At 31.4% G+C, this 17,311-nt stretch overlaps 2 protein-coding genes across 3 annotated transcripts; one reads left to right on the top strand and one right to left on the bottom strand.

Moving 5' to 3' along the window:
- Positions 1-4,441: 4,441 nt before the first annotated feature.
- On the top strand, positions 4,442-6,433 carry LOC107957738 (ethylene-responsive transcription factor RAP2-4-like). Its single transcript, NM_001327662.2, has one exon. It carries the CDS (start codon positions 5,040-5,042, stop codon positions 6,090-6,092), a length of 1,053 nt encoding a protein of 350 aa, NP_001314591.1. The 5' UTR covers positions 4,442-5,039; the 3' UTR covers positions 6,093-6,433.
- Positions 6,434-7,500: 1,067 nt separating this feature from the next.
- Positions 7,501-11,908, bottom strand: LOC107957737 (endoplasmic reticulum-Golgi intermediate compartment protein 3). Of its 2 annotated transcripts, none has more exons than XM_016893306.2 (13): positions 11,696-11,908; positions 11,480-11,553; positions 11,165-11,248; positions 10,930-11,010; positions 10,715-10,795; positions 10,226-10,318; positions 9,496-9,675; positions 9,320-9,387; positions 9,156-9,207; positions 8,477-8,530; positions 8,298-8,390; positions 8,013-8,079; positions 7,501-7,928 (listed from the first exon to the last, which is right to left on the bottom strand). In XM_016893306.2, exons 1-13 carry the CDS (start codon positions 11,835-11,837, stop codon positions 7,837-7,839), a joined length of 1,161 nt encoding a protein of 386 aa, XP_016748795.2. In that variant the 5' UTR covers positions 11,838-11,908; the 3' UTR covers positions 7,501-7,836. The 2 variants fall into 2 exon arrangements, with proteins under 2 accessions (XP_016748795.2, XP_040969934.1); XM_041114000.1 differs by having other exon boundaries at positions 7,501-7,949; positions 11,696-11,901.
- Positions 11,909-17,311: the final 5,403 nt, after the last annotated feature.

Genomic DNA, 17,311 nt, shown 5'->3' with positions numbered 1-17,311 from the left:
ATACAAGTTATAAAAACTATGTTATAAGCATGAATATGTATAAGTGTTTAATATTATTATGGCCTTATATTATAAATCCTAAATATAATATAATTTTTATATTTTATAAAGTTATAAAAAAATTATATTATTTAAATCTTAAAAAAATTCCTAAATTTTTGGCAAAAAAATTATTATAAAAATTATTTTGATGTTATAAAAGTGTTATAATATATTTATTTATAAAAAGTTATGGTGGAGTATGAACTTAGCTTATTTATGTATTCATGTTATGTATTATAAAAATAATATACTTATTAAAAAATTTATAATGACTTATTTATAAAAAAAAATTAAAAGTTATGATAAAAATTATATTATTTATGAGAAACATTATGAAAGTTTTGGACAATTTAAAATTTTTTTTATTGAAGTTATATATTATAAAAATTTATATTATTTTATACTTATTTTGCATATTATAAAAATGATATAATTTAGTATAAATCTTTTTTCAATTTAAATTTATATAAGTTTTTATAATAAAACTATGTGTTATTTGGACTTTGAACTGAAATATTATAATATCAATACTAATTATGCGGATAGAAAAGATTTTCTTACACCATATAATGAAATACGATACAATTTGAGAAGCATTATAAATTACTCGCGAACTCTTTAATTTGAGATATTCAAGACTTTGAAATATGGTTTAGAAAACATTTGTTGTTTTTAAAAAATATATATATTAAAACAATATCACCTTAATATAGCATAAAGAAAACAAATGTTAGATTGTACTAGCATATTGCATATTTCGTATATTCAGTCACAGGTGGAATGGAGATGATTTATACTTCAAATAGTAAATGGAAGAGGGAGATCTTGATAATTTTAACGATGCATATTCAAATTTAGACAACGATGAATATAAATTATGTAATTGTATAATTACAAATTGTGCTACCAAAAATGATATAAGAAAAATTACGATGTAATTAAACATTGCCAACCAAATACATTTAAGAAATTACAATTATCTGTAATTACAAGAGAGTGTAATAATTATGGTTTTATCCAATTACTCCGTGTTGTCTAAACAAACCTTAATCGACGATTGGAATTAAATTTTCAAATCCAAATAGTAAAAGTACTGAGTATATAAATTACACCGGGATTACATTTTAAAAGGTGTTAAAATTGAAGCAGCACTAAATGTAATTATAGAGAATTAATTAAAAGCTGAACAATTGTTTTGATTTGGTGTGTTATCATTTATTCTCTCACCAAATTTAATCAAATAAAAATACTCATTTCCTTTTCTATATATAGATATTTTGTAAAGCTAACCATACTCCTCTCAATAACTTCTAAACTTGACAATGTTCAAATATTTTAATCAATAATTGATGCATAATATTTGCTTAAAAATTGAATCTGAATCTCATGCTTCTTAACTCAATTTTTTTAATAGTTTTTTTTAATATAATGTCTAAAATTATCTAAAATCTCTCCTCAACCCATAAATAAGAGGGTAATGCGCTTCAATGCACTCTAACCCACATCCTTCTACAGTGACAAAAAAATTAAAAGATAACATTTTGAAAGTAATATTTTTTTTAAGTGGGAACATATAAATTTACTAATTACGCTAATGCTTTGCATTATTTGGCCATCATTAGATTCATATATCATATTTTAACAGTCCAAAAGATAATATAAATTTAGTAATTAATGAGATAAATCCCAAGTGGAAAGCAGTAGGTGAGGCATTAATTTCGGCTCGACCTTTTTATCAATTGCCTTCCCTCCACTACATATCTTATCTCTTTTCCTTTTTCCCATTCGATGTACAAATTTATGTTAGATAAGGTGAAAGATTTTGTTTATTATATTTCGAGCCATGAGCAATATTATGTATACAGCATTTTCAAAAACAAATGTTCTTTTAAAAAGCTATAATTTATACACTTTTATAATCGTATTTAGCCCATTCAGTGTAATTTTTAATATTTATGCTAAGTATTTTTTTAGTTTTATTTCAAATAATATCATATTATATACTCACATCTATTTATATTTTAATATCTAAAGCGTTATTTATGTCTTCAAATTAAATTTAATAATTAATTTATATTAATTACTTAAATTCTATATTTCATACATTTAAGTTTTAATAACGACTTGTAATTTTTTATATTTTTATTAAAATATCATAATATTAACGAATTTGAATATCATTTAAATGTATCACAACATTGTATTTAAAATAGACATTTTAACTCTTCAAAAGTATTGTTGTCGATTCATACTAACAATGACAAGCTGATTGAGAGAATAATTGCTCATAATAACTTTAGGGTACCGCAAAATTAATCATTTATTCATATGTGGTTAAAGTATTTATAGGAGAGTTCCTATTTTCCATTATGGCAGATTGCCATGACTAAGATTATTCTCATCCAATACATAAAAGACATGCACAATGAGACCCATCTATTATTCATTCAATTAGTACGAGGTTACTATGCTTAATTAGGTCCCTTATAGCCTTGAAGGTATGTTCACACCTAAAAAGCATATGGTTGGCTCCTTTAAAAGGATGCGAATGGTGTTACAAAAAAAGATGTTGAGAGTAAGTGGTTATGCAATATATAATTTCAGATGGAGTCAACTGGGAGGTCAACACTATCTCTACACTAACACGTATTCGATTAACGTAGGAGTATAACAAAACTTTTTTTTTATAGTAACACTTAACATTTAAATATCAAATTGAACATTTCAAAAGCTTTTTTTTAAGCAAGGCTAAACCCACATTAAATTAAAACATGACAATTTAGAAAAATAATTTTAACATATTTATTTTCACATAAATTATATACATATATATATATTTACAAAATCTAATATTCTTGAAAAACAATTCTTTTACACACGGGGTGATGACTTTTGACTTTGTTTAAAAAATATCACTAATACAAAAATAAAAATAAAAGTTGACAAGTATAATATAAGATTGATTATAATGTGAAATTAAATCAATATAAAGTATAGTAAGTGTAAAATCTAAAATAATAATACACGGTATATGCATATGATAAGATTAGGATATTACACATCACAATCGCGTATGGTGTTTTGACTTTTGGTACAATGGTGTCTTGAATATTACTATTTATTTAAAGAATAATTTTGTTATTAATCCTTGCACTAGGTGAAAGTTGTTAATTTAATCCTTTTGCTTTAATTTAGTTTTTTTAAATTTCTGTACATTTCAAATTTTACTCTTGATTAAGTGGCAGTTATTAAATTCTACAAGTTAAGTTATGCCAATTTCAAAAATTGATGTGGTAAACTTATTATCACATATGTAGTATCATGTTAATTAGCTATTTTCACATATCACTCGTGAAAATATCAGCTAATGAATTTAATGAAGGTCATTTGCATTATGATTGAGATTTCAAAATTAGAGAAATATAGCAACTTAAAGTGATCCAATTGTAGAACATTGACTAAATCTAAAATTTTACGCATTGTATAAGACTAATAGCACAATTCAACCAAACAGATTCACCTCTTGCTAGTAGTTAAGACTAAAATTCAAATTTGGAAAGTATATTGACTAAATTTGATCAAATGAAAGTATATGAATTAAATCTACAACTTATACAAAGTACATAGACTAATGATAGAATTTGATATTATTTAAACAACAGAAATTATAATATTATTATTTACAAAAAAGTTAAAATATGCTCTAAATTTCAATATTTTTTCTATTGAAATTTATTTCTTCGATTTTTATTTCAAGAATTGAGTTCTCTACTTTTCTAATTTAAAATTCAAGTCAAATTATTAACACAGTTAATTTTTTTTTTCAAATTTGGAATTATTACAAGTCTTTGTTCAGTTACACGTTATCAAATAAGTAATTTTTGTTTCAAAAAATAACTTCAGTAAATTTAACGGAAAAATTCAATAGCATTATTAATTAGATCTGAATATTGAAATATAAAAAATAAAGAAACTAAAAAATTCTGACTAAATTTTAAAATTACAAATAATGCAGGGCCTTATAGCAGATTTTAACCTTTCTCTACTCAAGGTGTGAAGTGTGAACGCAAGCACGAATGGTCAACATACTCTGCAGGCCATTAAATCCATGCCAAAAAGCGTCGTATCTGACGGTAAGTTAAAGCACAGGTGTCGGCAGTGAATAAGATCTTTCCACGTGTAGAACATAAGTGGGTACAGACAACTTATTGAATGAGTCTGACGTTAGGAAACCAGAGCTCGGTGGAGAGAAGGCCAAAAAAAATAAAAAAATAGAAACAATTGTAGCTAAAACTTAAAAACAGTGGGTTAATGATGATTAATAAAGGTGATTAAGCGAGTTAATTAAGGAGCTGAAGTTGTATATAAAGTGAAGGGAGCTGGCGAGGATAAACCAAGTGAGGCTGAGTTTTTCACACCATAAATTTGTGAGAAAGAAAAAGAAGAGAGCTTTTTTTTTTCTTTGGTGAGATCTAAACAATTTGAGTGGTTCTGGTTTTTGTTGTTTGAAAATCTTTCCCCCTTTTTTCTATTACTCCCCGCTTCTCTGAATCCCTTTCTGTTAATCATCTGTCTTTTGAATCAAAATCTGATTTTTGGGTTTGTTTTTCATCAGTACTTAGCAAATGGGTCAAAAGCAAACTTAGACAAGGATTTCTTTAAAAGTCAGGTGTTTTCAGAAACGAGATCCAGGTTTTTTTTTTTTTTTCCTTCAGCTTTGTTGATATAAAGTTTCAATATTTGTCTCTATTTCGAGGTAAATCTTAGAAAATTTCTCATTTTTTTTCGTCTGTAGATATATTCGCTTTGTGGGTAATTTTAGATCCCTCAAAGTTTTAAAATTTTTTTTGGTTGGATTTCAAAGGGTTGTCTATTTTTAAAAGGAAAAACCTCTTTTAATCCGTTCTGGATTTAGGACCTGTTCTTCAAGTTTTGGTAAGAAACAGGTTAATTTTTTATTAAAATTTGGTCCTCATCTTATTTCTAGTTTTAGTGTAATGGCAGCTGCAATGGATTTCATTAGTATTGGAGTAGATCAATCAGATCTATATGGGGGAGAATTGATGGAAGCTCTTGAACCTTTTATGAAAAGTGTTTCCTCCTCTTCCCCTTCCCCTTCCCCTTCCCCTTCCCCTTCTTCTCTTCCTTCTACTTCTTACCTTTCTTTCTCTTCTTCCGAAACACAACCTAATTTTTACCCAGATAGCTGTTGTTACCCTTACCCTACACCAATGGACTCAGTATCATGTCCCCAACAGCCTCAAACTGGTTCAACAATTGGGCTAAATAGCTTGACACAAGCTCAGATCCATCAGATCCAGCTTCAATTCCACCTCCACAACAACCAACCAAGCTACCTTTGCCAAAGTCCCCAACCCAACACCATCAGCGCCAATAGTAACCCGATGGTTAGCTTTCTTTGCCCTAAACCTGTCCCAATGAAACACGTGGGTGCGCCATCCAAACCCACCAAACTTTACAGAGGAGTTAGGCAACGCCACTGGGGAAAATGGGTCGCTGAGATCCGGTTACCTAGAAACCGGACACGTCTTTGGTTAGGCACTTTTGACACTGCTGAGGAAGCAGCCTTGGCTTATGACAAAGCAGCTTATAAACTAAGAGGTGACTTTGCGAGACTCAACTTCCCTAACCTTCGTCACCACGGTTCCCACGTAGGTGACTACAAGCCTTTGCCTTCCTCTGTTGACGCTAAGCTTCAAGCCATTTGTGAGAGCTTGGTACAAAACCCTAAGCAAGGGAGCAAGAAGAAATCATCCAAGGTTACGGCAGACACCAAAAGCAGGAACAACAAAAAATCCGACATGGCAGAGCCAAAGCCCGAGGAGAATACAGCGAAAGTGGAGAACTCCTCATCTTTGTCTACGGTTCAATCCGAGAGTGAGGGTTCGGCTGTATCTTCACCTTTATCAGATCTTACATTCTCGGATTTCGACGAACAACCATGGCCGGAAGTCGTTTCTTCTTCGGAAACTTTTATGTTGTCCAAGTACCCTTCAGAGATCGATTGGGATTCCATTCTAAAAGCCTGAAGGGAAAAACCCAAGTTTCGTTTTCTGTGTAACAGTCTTTTGTTGTTTAGGAGTTTCCTTTCGTGTATTTTTTTTTTGTAAAGCTAGCTGCAATGGAGTTTTTGGCAGTTGCAGTGGCATGTATTTTAGGTTATTAAGAGTCTGTTAATGAGTGTAAGTGCTTGTGTTCATAAGAATTTGTGATTTTCTCCATGCTGGTCAGCTCGTTTTTTTACTTGCTGAACCAAAAGGTGAAATTTGTTAGTGTCTATAAAAAAAGTTTATAGCTTTTGTATTTTGTACGAATTAAATGTTATTTATGTTGTTGTATTCTCTGGTATCGTTGTTTTCTTCATTTTCTGACTTAAACATATTTCTTAGATTCAACAGAGCTCATGATATTAAGTGGCTGAAAATGGAGGAAAATTCTTGGAAGAGATGAGCTTTTGTATCTGCTAAATAAAAAATTGCAGTAATGTATATATTTGAATTAAATTGTGGTATGTACAGAAATTTTTTGAGAGACGGTTGTTGAATGGAATTGAATTATTAATTATACAAGCTTAAACGAGCCGTGACATCGTGTAATATGTTTAGAAAGCTCAACTTACACTTATAAGTGGTTTAGTGACAAGTTACAGAACGGTGAAATGATGGGATACTGAATTGTGTTGAAAGTGTGTTTTGAGTCCCGAGAATGAGCCAGAATTCAGGAGCTTGGCACAAACAAGGGAAGAGTTTTCTTGGTATCTTAAAACCACCTAACAATCAATAGACCCAAGACACGAAGCTTTAAGTAATTTACGCCAATGGTGGGGAACCTCTCTACCTTACCTTGGCGTAAAGTAAAATTTAGTCCTGTTTTCAACACTCACAATTTCTTAAGATTTTGTCTTACACAAAACAGTGCCTTTACTTTAAAGTAACGCGTTTGCAACAGCTCTTTGTCTGTGTGTATTGAATTTCAATTATGGTTATGGACGCACGCGTGTTCCTTTTTTTTTTTCGCTCATAATCATGCAGGCCTCTCTCCACTTTCAGATTATCCATTTTCTTTCTGAATCATCATGTTATCATTACATGCTAACCAAAAGCAGCATTAATATCTCCGACATAATCATGATTTTGGGTCCAAAATAGCTTATAAGTTGGATTGAATTTTGATTTGAATTCATCCTTCTTTTTCAATTTTTTTTTCTTATCAAAGTAAGGCATGATAAATAGAGGACGACACTATTTTTTATTTACTATTTGGAGTTTAATTAAGATTTAAAAAATAAATTCAATTTTAATAGTTGTGTCATCATCTTCAAATATTTATTGAAGTGTAAACGCAATCTGTCAAATGGAAGAAAGTTGAAATTAATATAATATAGGGAAGCAAGTTGGCTTGGAAGTTACTAGTTAGGCAGGCAGCAGTAGATGATGGTGGTGTCAAGACCCATCCATTCATTTGAAAATTGCTCAAATCCCAACTCATAATTATTATCATTAGGGGGTCCGTTTATGATTGGTCAAAATTGAAGCAATTGAATGAAATTTACCCAAATTTGTGTCGATACATCTTTTATATGAACCGATCAATCGATATAATTGGAGCATAGACGAGAGAATTGTGAACAGAATTTCGGTCGGTAATGAATGAACAGGCCATGGGGTAAGTACGGGGCAGTGGTCTATCATTTTTGCTTGCTTCAATTCCCCCCAACTGGAATTAAGATGAAGCGGAAGCCCCCCAGTTTCAAGCCACCAGCTCTATCCATCATCAATTGAATTTACCTATCTCCATCTTCTTTTTCATTGCTTTTTGACCATGGTATATACACGAGTCTATTATTCCCGAAACTGCGAAAACGCCTGCCGTACAATGCACAACACCTATCCGATTGTAACATACATATATACTCAACACATCAACCATGAAGGGCAAAGGACAATTACCTCCAACTATAGCACAAACGTTCGTTAGGAAGTGCAAGAATGAGACATGTCCCTCTGCGAAAGTCACCTGCGAAATGAAGTTTAAAACAAGCTCAGTGAATTAGCAGGACTCATAATCGAAACAACTTGAAAAACAGTCCTAACTTAAGCTAACATTTATTACACCTCCCTTTAACAGATCTCTAAGGCTTTCCCTTGTACATATGAAAGTGGCGAGAAGAGAACATTGAAGGTGATGCAGACATTGAGATTGCATGAAAACAAAAAAACAGAGGAGAAACCAACCTTGATAGGAGAAAGGTCATAAATGAAGAAAACTCCTGAGAGGTTATCGAGAAGGCCTCTTTCTGCACCTTTAAAATGCTCTGTTACAGAAAACTGCAATACCAATCTCTCATGCATTAATCATTTTGACAAAATGAAAGAATAGGCCAAATCGAATCTTTTGCAAATTTTAGTTACACCTGATTTGTCTGGATAGTGTGTCCGTTCTCATCTGTGTACATGGTAGGAACAACCTACAAGAGAAAATTTATTAAAAATCCCTCAAACTAACAGACCCTTTTCTTATTCAAAGCTCATTTAGAAACAAGAACTGCTACATGTATCTGACACAAAATTGAAGAATCCATGCCCCCTTAAAATGACTATGAGCCATCAATCCACTCAAGAGGGTACAACATTAGTAATAATTCTTGCTACTCAGTCTAAGGGATTGCATTATTCTTTCATGCTCTCAAGGATTAGTCTCACTAGCATTTCAAAATGGAAATGTTTAGGGATCTCTTTGCTAGTGTCACTAGCATTTCAAAAAAGGAAATGTTTCAATAAATTTGACAGCATGAACTAAGTTTAATCAGGCAGACTTTTTATGTATTGCACCATTTAGGTTTCCATGTAGTGTCTTTATCGAATATTTGGAAAGATTAAATTTTGAAACAGTGATAGATCATGTAACATTTATATATGCAGAAGTTGGAGTGGAGATGTCACATGTTGCATACATTAAAAGGCTAATGGATTAAAATGAAGTACTAAAAATAAATTAGTGTACATCCAGGGTAATGTCCTGCCTTCAATTACTAGATAGAAGAGATAACTGATAAAAAGTGGAGAGAAGGTGCATTCACACAGAAAGCTAACCTTGATAAAGTACTGGTACATCCCAATTGGTTGTTTTTGCATCCATTGGACACTGAAATTTAGAAGAGAGAAATACGAACAGCATAAGTTAAAAGAATCATTTGCTAACATCCAGCTTTTGTACATGGCCAACATTAAACGATTAAGTAGAAATTTGGCAGTACCCATCAAGAGGATTCACCACACCAGGGAAATAATCTCCAAAAGCTAACCGATTGATCGTGTGACTTAACTGCATCAAATGTACATGAAGCATGATTAAATTGGGTTAGATAACCATTTTTCTATATAAGACAAGCTAATGTGCATAAAGAACGCAAATAATAGGGCAAGGCCTTACATTAAACCTGTCCTTTCGAAATGCTTGCAAGTCATGTACATGAATATTTGATTGGTCAAAGCTTTTCCCAGGTGCAAAATGAAAATTCCCTGCCACCTTTTTAACTTCTAAAGAGCCATAAATATTACACCCCTCACCTTCTTCATCCTTAATCTTCTGAAAAAAGCCCTCTCTCTTGCACTGAACGCCAGAAAACAGAACAAACACATAAACCAAGATATAAACCAGGGTCAAGTCATGTAGGTCAACAGTAAAGGGGAAACAGAAAATCTTTTGATGAGCAAACCAGAAAGCAAATAAAGTACAACTACACTTGGACAAGCGTACACTATTGATATTGGCTCACGCAAACCTCACTTGTATATTTTTTGTTAACTATTGAAAAATAGAAGGAATCAAGCCTTTTAATGCACGAAGAAGCTATATTACTTAGACTCCAGAATGAGTGATGGAAATGGATATGTGTATGACATGGGTATGTTCATTATTTAAATTTTTCTATGTATTTGGAGTACTCTGTAGGCATTATAAGGAGGGGAAAGAGGTTTTATTAATGTATGCTATGGCCTCTACATAGCTTACCAAAATAAAAATGAACACAAGCATGATTATCAATATCAAAGACAACAAAGGCAAAATCAATATTATTTATCCCTGCACATATGACTATGCATGTCTCATTCCAATTGAAGTTACCTAAAAATTAGATAGAGCTCTAATGCACACAGACCTGTTCAATCAAATCCAGATCTGACATAGCCCAACCTATCTTTCTGTATGCATCACGAACTTCCTCACAGGAGTTGCAACACTCACCATCAATCTTCAAGATGGAAGTGAATAGAATATTAGGGCAGATTAAAATAAAAATACCTGGAGCAAGAAAATAGTACTTCTTAACTGGACTAGTTTCAATGATTTTTCCCTATCTAAATACCGACTACATGAACTGCCTCTTCACCCCTCATAAACCACATCCAAAACTAGAGACATTAAAGAAATAACCAAAAGAAAAAGAATAAATGCTACTTATCAAAAGTTTTATATAATATCTAGGCAAAGCATCACAAAACGATACTTATTAGGATTAAGAGAATAAGGTACAGGGGCCTATACAAATAAAGTCAAAGATCCTTCATATTCAGGACAAACATGCACCCAGTGGATTGACTTGTATCACAATGAACTAGCTGATAGAAACCAGATGGATGAAGCATACCGATTCTGCACCATAACATGAACCACAATACGTCTCATTGTGCTCGAGCCTGCCACCTTGCCTCTGTAAAGGCTTTTCCATCTGTGAGAAGCAAAATAATTATGAGCAGAGAGAAATGCAGAGGTCAAAAAGTAAGCTGAATGTCTGGTTTCTATGATCCTTTAAGGGAAAAAAAGAGAGTGACTGTGAAATCAACTTCGAGCAATATAGCTAACCTTGCGAGAACCAACCCCATCCGGTCTCACTTCTATAACATTGCCATTTACATCTAACCTTTTCTTTACTATGTCATGTTTCTGCAAGTTAGACAAAAATAAATGACATTATGACTTTAGCAGCAAGTACATGGGCATGCGCATGCACATGCATTTCCTTTACGACACTTGACGTAAGACAAAACCCATCAATATAAAATTGGAAAAAAAAAGCATGAGATATTGCAATACATACAACATCAAGGTGTTGCTCTCCACTTATGTCAATTGCATCAAGGCTGAGAATTGAGCATGCGATAGCAGGGAATGTGACATCAAACTGCACTTTCAGATCCAAAGGGAACATTAAGAAATTAGAGGGGATAATCCCAAAGGACCTACATCGCATTACGATGAATGAAACTTAAAAAAAGAAGAAGAAACAATTATAACATTTACACTCAATTTTGATAATGTAGAATATCCGAATTAGCATATAATAAAGAAATTATAAGTCGAAATGGAACATGGACACAGAAGGAATCTTCAGAAAATTTGAAGTTAAGATTACATTGATGCGTAGAGTTTCCCCTCTTGAAGTGTCAACCACAAGCTTTGTTTCAACCACAGGGTGCAGATATAATCCTACAACCGAGACCACAAAAAATGAAAGACATTTTGATGGAACAGATCAACTAAGCCGTATATCATCAAGAAGACCAAATCAATTTAAATTGAGGGAAGAACATAACAGATCCAAATCATAGAGCAGAGTAAAGGAAGTTACGGATCTCGGAGAAGAAGAGCAAGAGCATAAAGACGGAGGAGACGAGAGTGATGAAGCCACCGGAGAGTGTTCGGCTGTAGAAATCCTCATTTACCTTTGGATATGCATCTAAATGCCTTAGCTTATTCATTATTCCTTCCATCAATTCTATAATTTTCTTTACATTTCTTTTTCTATTTCATATAGAAAAACAAAATGATTCGTTTTCTTCTTAGCCTAAAATTCAAGTTTAAAACAAATATATATATTAAAATTAAATATATTTCGATGGGATAAATATACCTAAATGACATCGTTAAAATATGCTGTGTTAGTTGAGCTGAATAAAATTTTTACAAATTTTAAGTGATTAAAAGTTTATTTTTTCTTCACTTTTTTTTTAAAATTTTCTTCTGAAAAATTATTTATTTATAAAATACCTCATGTTACCTGGATATTATTGCATGGTGAATTATTTAATCATTATGTTTAATGACGGAATGATAAAAATTTTCTGTTTAAATATTTGATTGTTGAAAGGGTTTTATTTAAATATAACTCTTAACTTCTATCATAATTATGATTAGAGACTAAAATGATGACAAGACTTGTTATACAACAAAAATGTCGTTGTTAATATGACTTGGTGATAAGAAAAAAAAAAACTTTAAAATCAAAATTAAATAAGAAAAACAGATGTCTAACTTTTTACTGAAAAATACAGTAAAATATTTCAATAGCTTTTCCAATGATGAACCAAATTTTTAGAGTTTCCTTCTTTCTTTCTTTTTTTAACTATAAAAATAGTTAATTATTATAATTTAAATTACATTTTGGTTACTAATATTATAATTTTTAATATTTTAATTACTATACTATTATCTAATGTTAAAATCATCACAAAAGTCTCATGTGATATAAATTATACTATTAAATATTGATATGTCATCTACGTCACTACCATGTAATTAAACACGGTATTTTAAAATATTTAACATTTTCTGTTCTTTTTTACTTTATTTGTCGCTCATCTCTCCGTACTCCCCACTCCTTATTCTTAGTCCTTGCCTAGCCTTTAACTCCAACTCATGCACGCCATCACCCAACTCTCAACCATTGACCATCTCAAACCACCATATATTCACTATTCCAGCTCCACCAATCGAACCTACAACCCCAAGCTCACACACAATACACTTTCTCCCAACTCACCCTTTTCAATAGCTTTTTTTCCCCAGCCTTACAACATTCACTACTACCATTTACACACCCCACAATTCAACATCTCCACCATTCATGATCATTATCTCCACCTCTCTTGACTCAATTGCCTTCACTAGACTGATCACTCTTTCCTCACCATCCCTATTACACCCGTAACCGAAATCAAATCCTTCAAACCATTACTCAAAAAAACAAAAAACCAAAAAAGGGCTTTCCTAAAGCCCATCGGGAAGGGAGCCAACTATTAAGTAATGTGATGTCATCAATGTTATATTTAATCAAAGTGACTACAATGGATGAATTTAAGGAGTCTTGTAGTCATTTAATTAATACACATGTATGTACTAGTGTCATAGGCTACGAATTAAAGCTTGTGATGAATACATACAGAATGTCTTATGGAGGTCAACTGATTAAATGAGGCTCATTTGACCCACTTGAACTGGCCTGACTCACAAAATCCATAGAGAAATCCATCTACTTGAAGCCATGGTGGCCTAGTGAACACTCTAGTAAAACTAGAGTTACTATGGTAATTATTGTAAATTCTAAGAGATAAAGATATGTAGAGTTTAAATCAGGTAGGACTTTCATCTTGTAGATTGACACTAATCTCAGTGTTGATGTAATTTGATCTATATTGTTGGATCTAGGGGAGCTCAACTATAAATAAATGCATTCCCTCTCATTTTTAATGATCCCCTTTACTTCATTCTAAAGTTAAAAAATATTTTGAGAGCATTTACTCAAAAACTTAGTGTGTGTTATTTTTATTTGGCTTTTCTGTTCTTCCGTAGCTTCTTTCTCTTTCGAGTTTGCTTTTGCTTTGCTTTGGTGCATTATAGAATTTCTGCAAGAATTCTCCTTTTTGGACTATTATGTAGAATTAGGCGGGTTTAAACCCAATAAATCGTTTAAGACAGCGCGATTTACTAGACTAAAGTTTTAGCCCCGTGACACTAGAGTCTCATTAATTACTAGATACATGAATAGAAGCTAACAATCACTTGCAACAACTATATAAAGGGTTGTAAATGATGAAGCCGATTTAAGTGTAAGAGAATATGATGTGAGTAAAAAAAAAGAAAGAATTCATTCCATATTGATTGTCCCTTCCCTAGGGATTGAAAAAAAATCGAAACCGATGGATTCTTAGTCAATTCGAATAGATAGGGTCAGTTTTTTGAAATTAGTTTTAAATTGGGTTGGGTTAGGTTAATTTTAGAAAATGGTCGAGTCAAATTTAATGTGAATCCCCGAAATATTTATGAAATTGCCCTCCTATATATTTAGTTTATTTGATCCTCTTTTTAAATTAAGATCATCCTCTTGGATAGTCTGCTCAGTATTTGTATTAATGCCAAAAGAAGTAATGAATTTATCTTAAAAAAGAGATTTTTTCCGTTTTCATTCAAACTGTCTGTGAGTCCCAATCCTCTATCAGACAGTTTCTCGTGATTTGAGTTGTTATATAGTTGAAGGAATTTCTATGTAAAATATTATGCTTTCAATGGTAGATTAATAAATAACTAGATTTAGCCAAAAGAAAACATTGTTGATGATGAGAGAACGTTTTAAATGAAATTGAACCATGGATATCTTATGTAGTCAGAAAAGCAAATAAACAATTATATAGATTAATGATAAGTGTTAAAAAAAAATAGTTGCCAACTGGGGATTGGGAATAATAAAAGAACTATAAGCTAATAATTTAGAAGGGAATCAATCTAATTAATTAAGTCAAAATTAGTATAATGCATAAAATATATATAGAAAATAAGCTTTGCTAAAATTTGTGGCATGTGTATCTTTGATTTTGTTTGATTAAGAGTTAATTTCAATAGCTTAACACGATGATTAACATTTTTCATAATAATTTTACTAGTATAACCATATGGCATCAAGACATTTGGGATGATAGGGTTATAAACTAGTAAACTTACAAAAGGCATAGGCTTCCAAGAAAGTTGGGCCGAAACACTCCTCCCTATGTTATTCTAAGCCCAACTAACAGTACTCTCCAATTCTCCATCAACTTGTCCAGGGTTTAGATTTGGTTTAGGATATTTGAAAGTTCAATCACAAAATATAAACTTCTCCACTGTTCAATACTTCATAATAAAGTTTCTAAGAAAAGGAAGAACAATTGGTAATATTTTTTCCTGCAGAATAAAGCATCCCTTTTTATATACAAAAGTAATTGCACCTCCATATATTGAAACAACTTGGACAAATTAATGAAAAAAATTAAAATAATTTATATTAATATTATTATCCAACTTAGCTACACGCAATCGAAGGAACTTTCTAGACAACAATATAAATGTAAATAAGATCCTTGATGAAAAGCACATGAAGGTCCAAATTGGGTTGAGTTGTGTCTCAATCATGCATCAAAATCCAATCAAATCATAGGGGTAACTCATGCTGAATCCAAATCAAATAATTATGTCCAAACCATACACAAATGAATGCGAGTTCGGTTCATCTCACATTCTTCTCTCTCTAATCACAACTTTTCCATCATGGGCACCATTTTTGAATTAGACTTATACCAAATAACAATCACACCTAAATTCTAACAAACCTCACCTTTCACCAAAATAATGACACTAGTAATTTTATTATCTAATCAACCATGATACTTAAAATATCCAATTTTGCTACCATATTAATCAATCATACCTATCATCTAAATTTTTTAAAAATAAATGTACTTAAAACTTTTTAAGTTAAAGAAAAATTATTTTATTTTAAAAGATGTGTTATTATCTAATTTATTGACAATTTATAGATTCATTGAATTTGCCTTCTAAATTTTCGTTTAGATGCAACTGGATAAACTTACTACTAGTTATAAAACTAAGATGAACACCAAAATTTTAGTTACATAGTTCAGAAACTTCCTACATCTATGTGGCTTTACCTAGAGTGTAACCTATTATAAATTAACATGCACAAAACATGATATAACTCCAACCTACTCACCAAATTGCAACCTCAGGTTCATACTCAATGTAGAGAACTTTCCCCAAAAAAGACTTCCCTCTTGAAAACTTAGTTGTAAACTGAATAACAAGACTAATTACTTACAATGAATTTGCACTGGAATAAGTTTCTAACTTAAATAGAATGAGTGCTCTCTATCTCCACATAGATCAAGACATACATTTTTTTTTTGAAATTTATGATGCCATCGAACTTGTCAATATCAAACCTTGTTGCTTCTATCTCTGAACGGGTTGAATGCAAAAACTGATCAAGCTCTAATACTAGTTTGCTGGGGATAAACTCTGTTAAACAATGAACAAGTAAAATATTAAAGAAATTGAAAAGATTGAACCCAAATATTTACGTGGAAAATCCCATTCGAACAGGATAAAAAACCATGAGCAAAAATAATTTCACTATAACGACAAAAACTAAAAGTACAAAATATAGAGATAAAACTAACATCGAAACTCAAAATAAGAACCCTCAAAACATAAACACAAAATTCTCTGAAAGCTTGTAAAAGCTAATACCTAAATGTGTAATAGGTTATTTTTCTAGGGTGGAAAAAGACCTATTTATAGGCTAAATTTATAGGTCAAATAATATTAAAATAACCTACACTAATAAGAGCCTAAGTGAGAAACTAATAACAGAGTTTGACTGGGAGAAGAAAAGTAAAAAAATGCGAGGCATAACTCCATATCACCAAATGCTGTAGGCCTTTGAAGTGAACATGGCCTAACTTATCATTCCATAGCTCCAGATCAAAGGAGCTAACTTTCAAAGGTCCAATCAATCTATAGCAATCATCGAATGTTCTGGAACCTTCCATAACTTGCTCATTAGACTTGCTAGTTACTAGGCATTTATCTTTTGTGAAGTTTATGAACATCTCCTGGTCACAAAGTTGAGTAATGCTTATTAAATTTGCCTTCAAACCTTCTACAAGAAAAATATTCTATAACTGAGATATGCCTTCAACATTAAGAAAATCTTTTCCAAGAATATTACCTTTTTTACTATCATGAAAGGTCACCTTGCCTTCATGATGTTCTTGGAAAATCTTGAGAAAACTACTTATGTAATGAACCGAAAGTTAAGGTATCGAAAATCGAGTCTTGAGTACTGTTTCCGTGAAATTAATTCATGAATATTTATTAGAAATATTTATGAATTATAGTTGAGTGGTTGATTAATGTTTGATTAAGTTAAGTAGCTTGAATTTAGAATAAGGACTAAATTGCATAAGGTATAAAAGTTTAATTATAGATTAAAGATTAGTAAAGGGACTAATCTAGTAATTAGACCCTAAGTGACATGTGTGTGTTAATATTGTATAACATGTGTAATAGTTGGTAAAAATATTAAATGTGTTAAAGTAGTTTTTCTTATAGATTAAGTTATTTTATTAGAATAATA

This window comes from Gossypium hirsutum, chromosome A05 (genome assembly GCF_007990345.1).
Source record: "Gossypium hirsutum isolate 1008001.06 chromosome A05, Gossypium_hirsutum_v2.1, whole genome shotgun sequence".
Taxonomy (NCBI): domain Eukaryota; kingdom Viridiplantae; phylum Streptophyta; class Magnoliopsida; order Malvales; family Malvaceae; genus Gossypium; species Gossypium hirsutum.
This window is presented reverse-complemented; position numbering and strand designations above follow the sequence as displayed.

What these genes read in the sequence shown, in the direction of transcription:
- LOC107957738 (NM_001327662.2), top strand. Translation starts at nt 5,040, where the DNA reads ATGGCAGCTGCAATGGATTTCATTAGTATTGGAGTAGATCAATCAGAT.
- LOC107957737 (XM_041114000.1), bottom strand. Translation starts at nt 11,837, where the DNA reads ATGGAAGGAATAATGAATAAGCTAAGGCATTTAGATGCATATCCAAAG. An exon ending in ATGGGGTTGGTTCTCGCAAG is followed by an intron (nt 10,796 to 10,929) that starts GTTAGCTATATT and finishes TGCTTCTCACAG; the next exon opens with ATGGAAAAGCCTTTACAGAG. An exon ending in CGTTTGTGCTATAGTTGGAG is followed by an intron (nt 7,950 to 8,012) that starts GTAATTGTCCTT and finishes ACAATCGGATAG; the next exon opens with GTGTTGTGCATTGTACGGCA.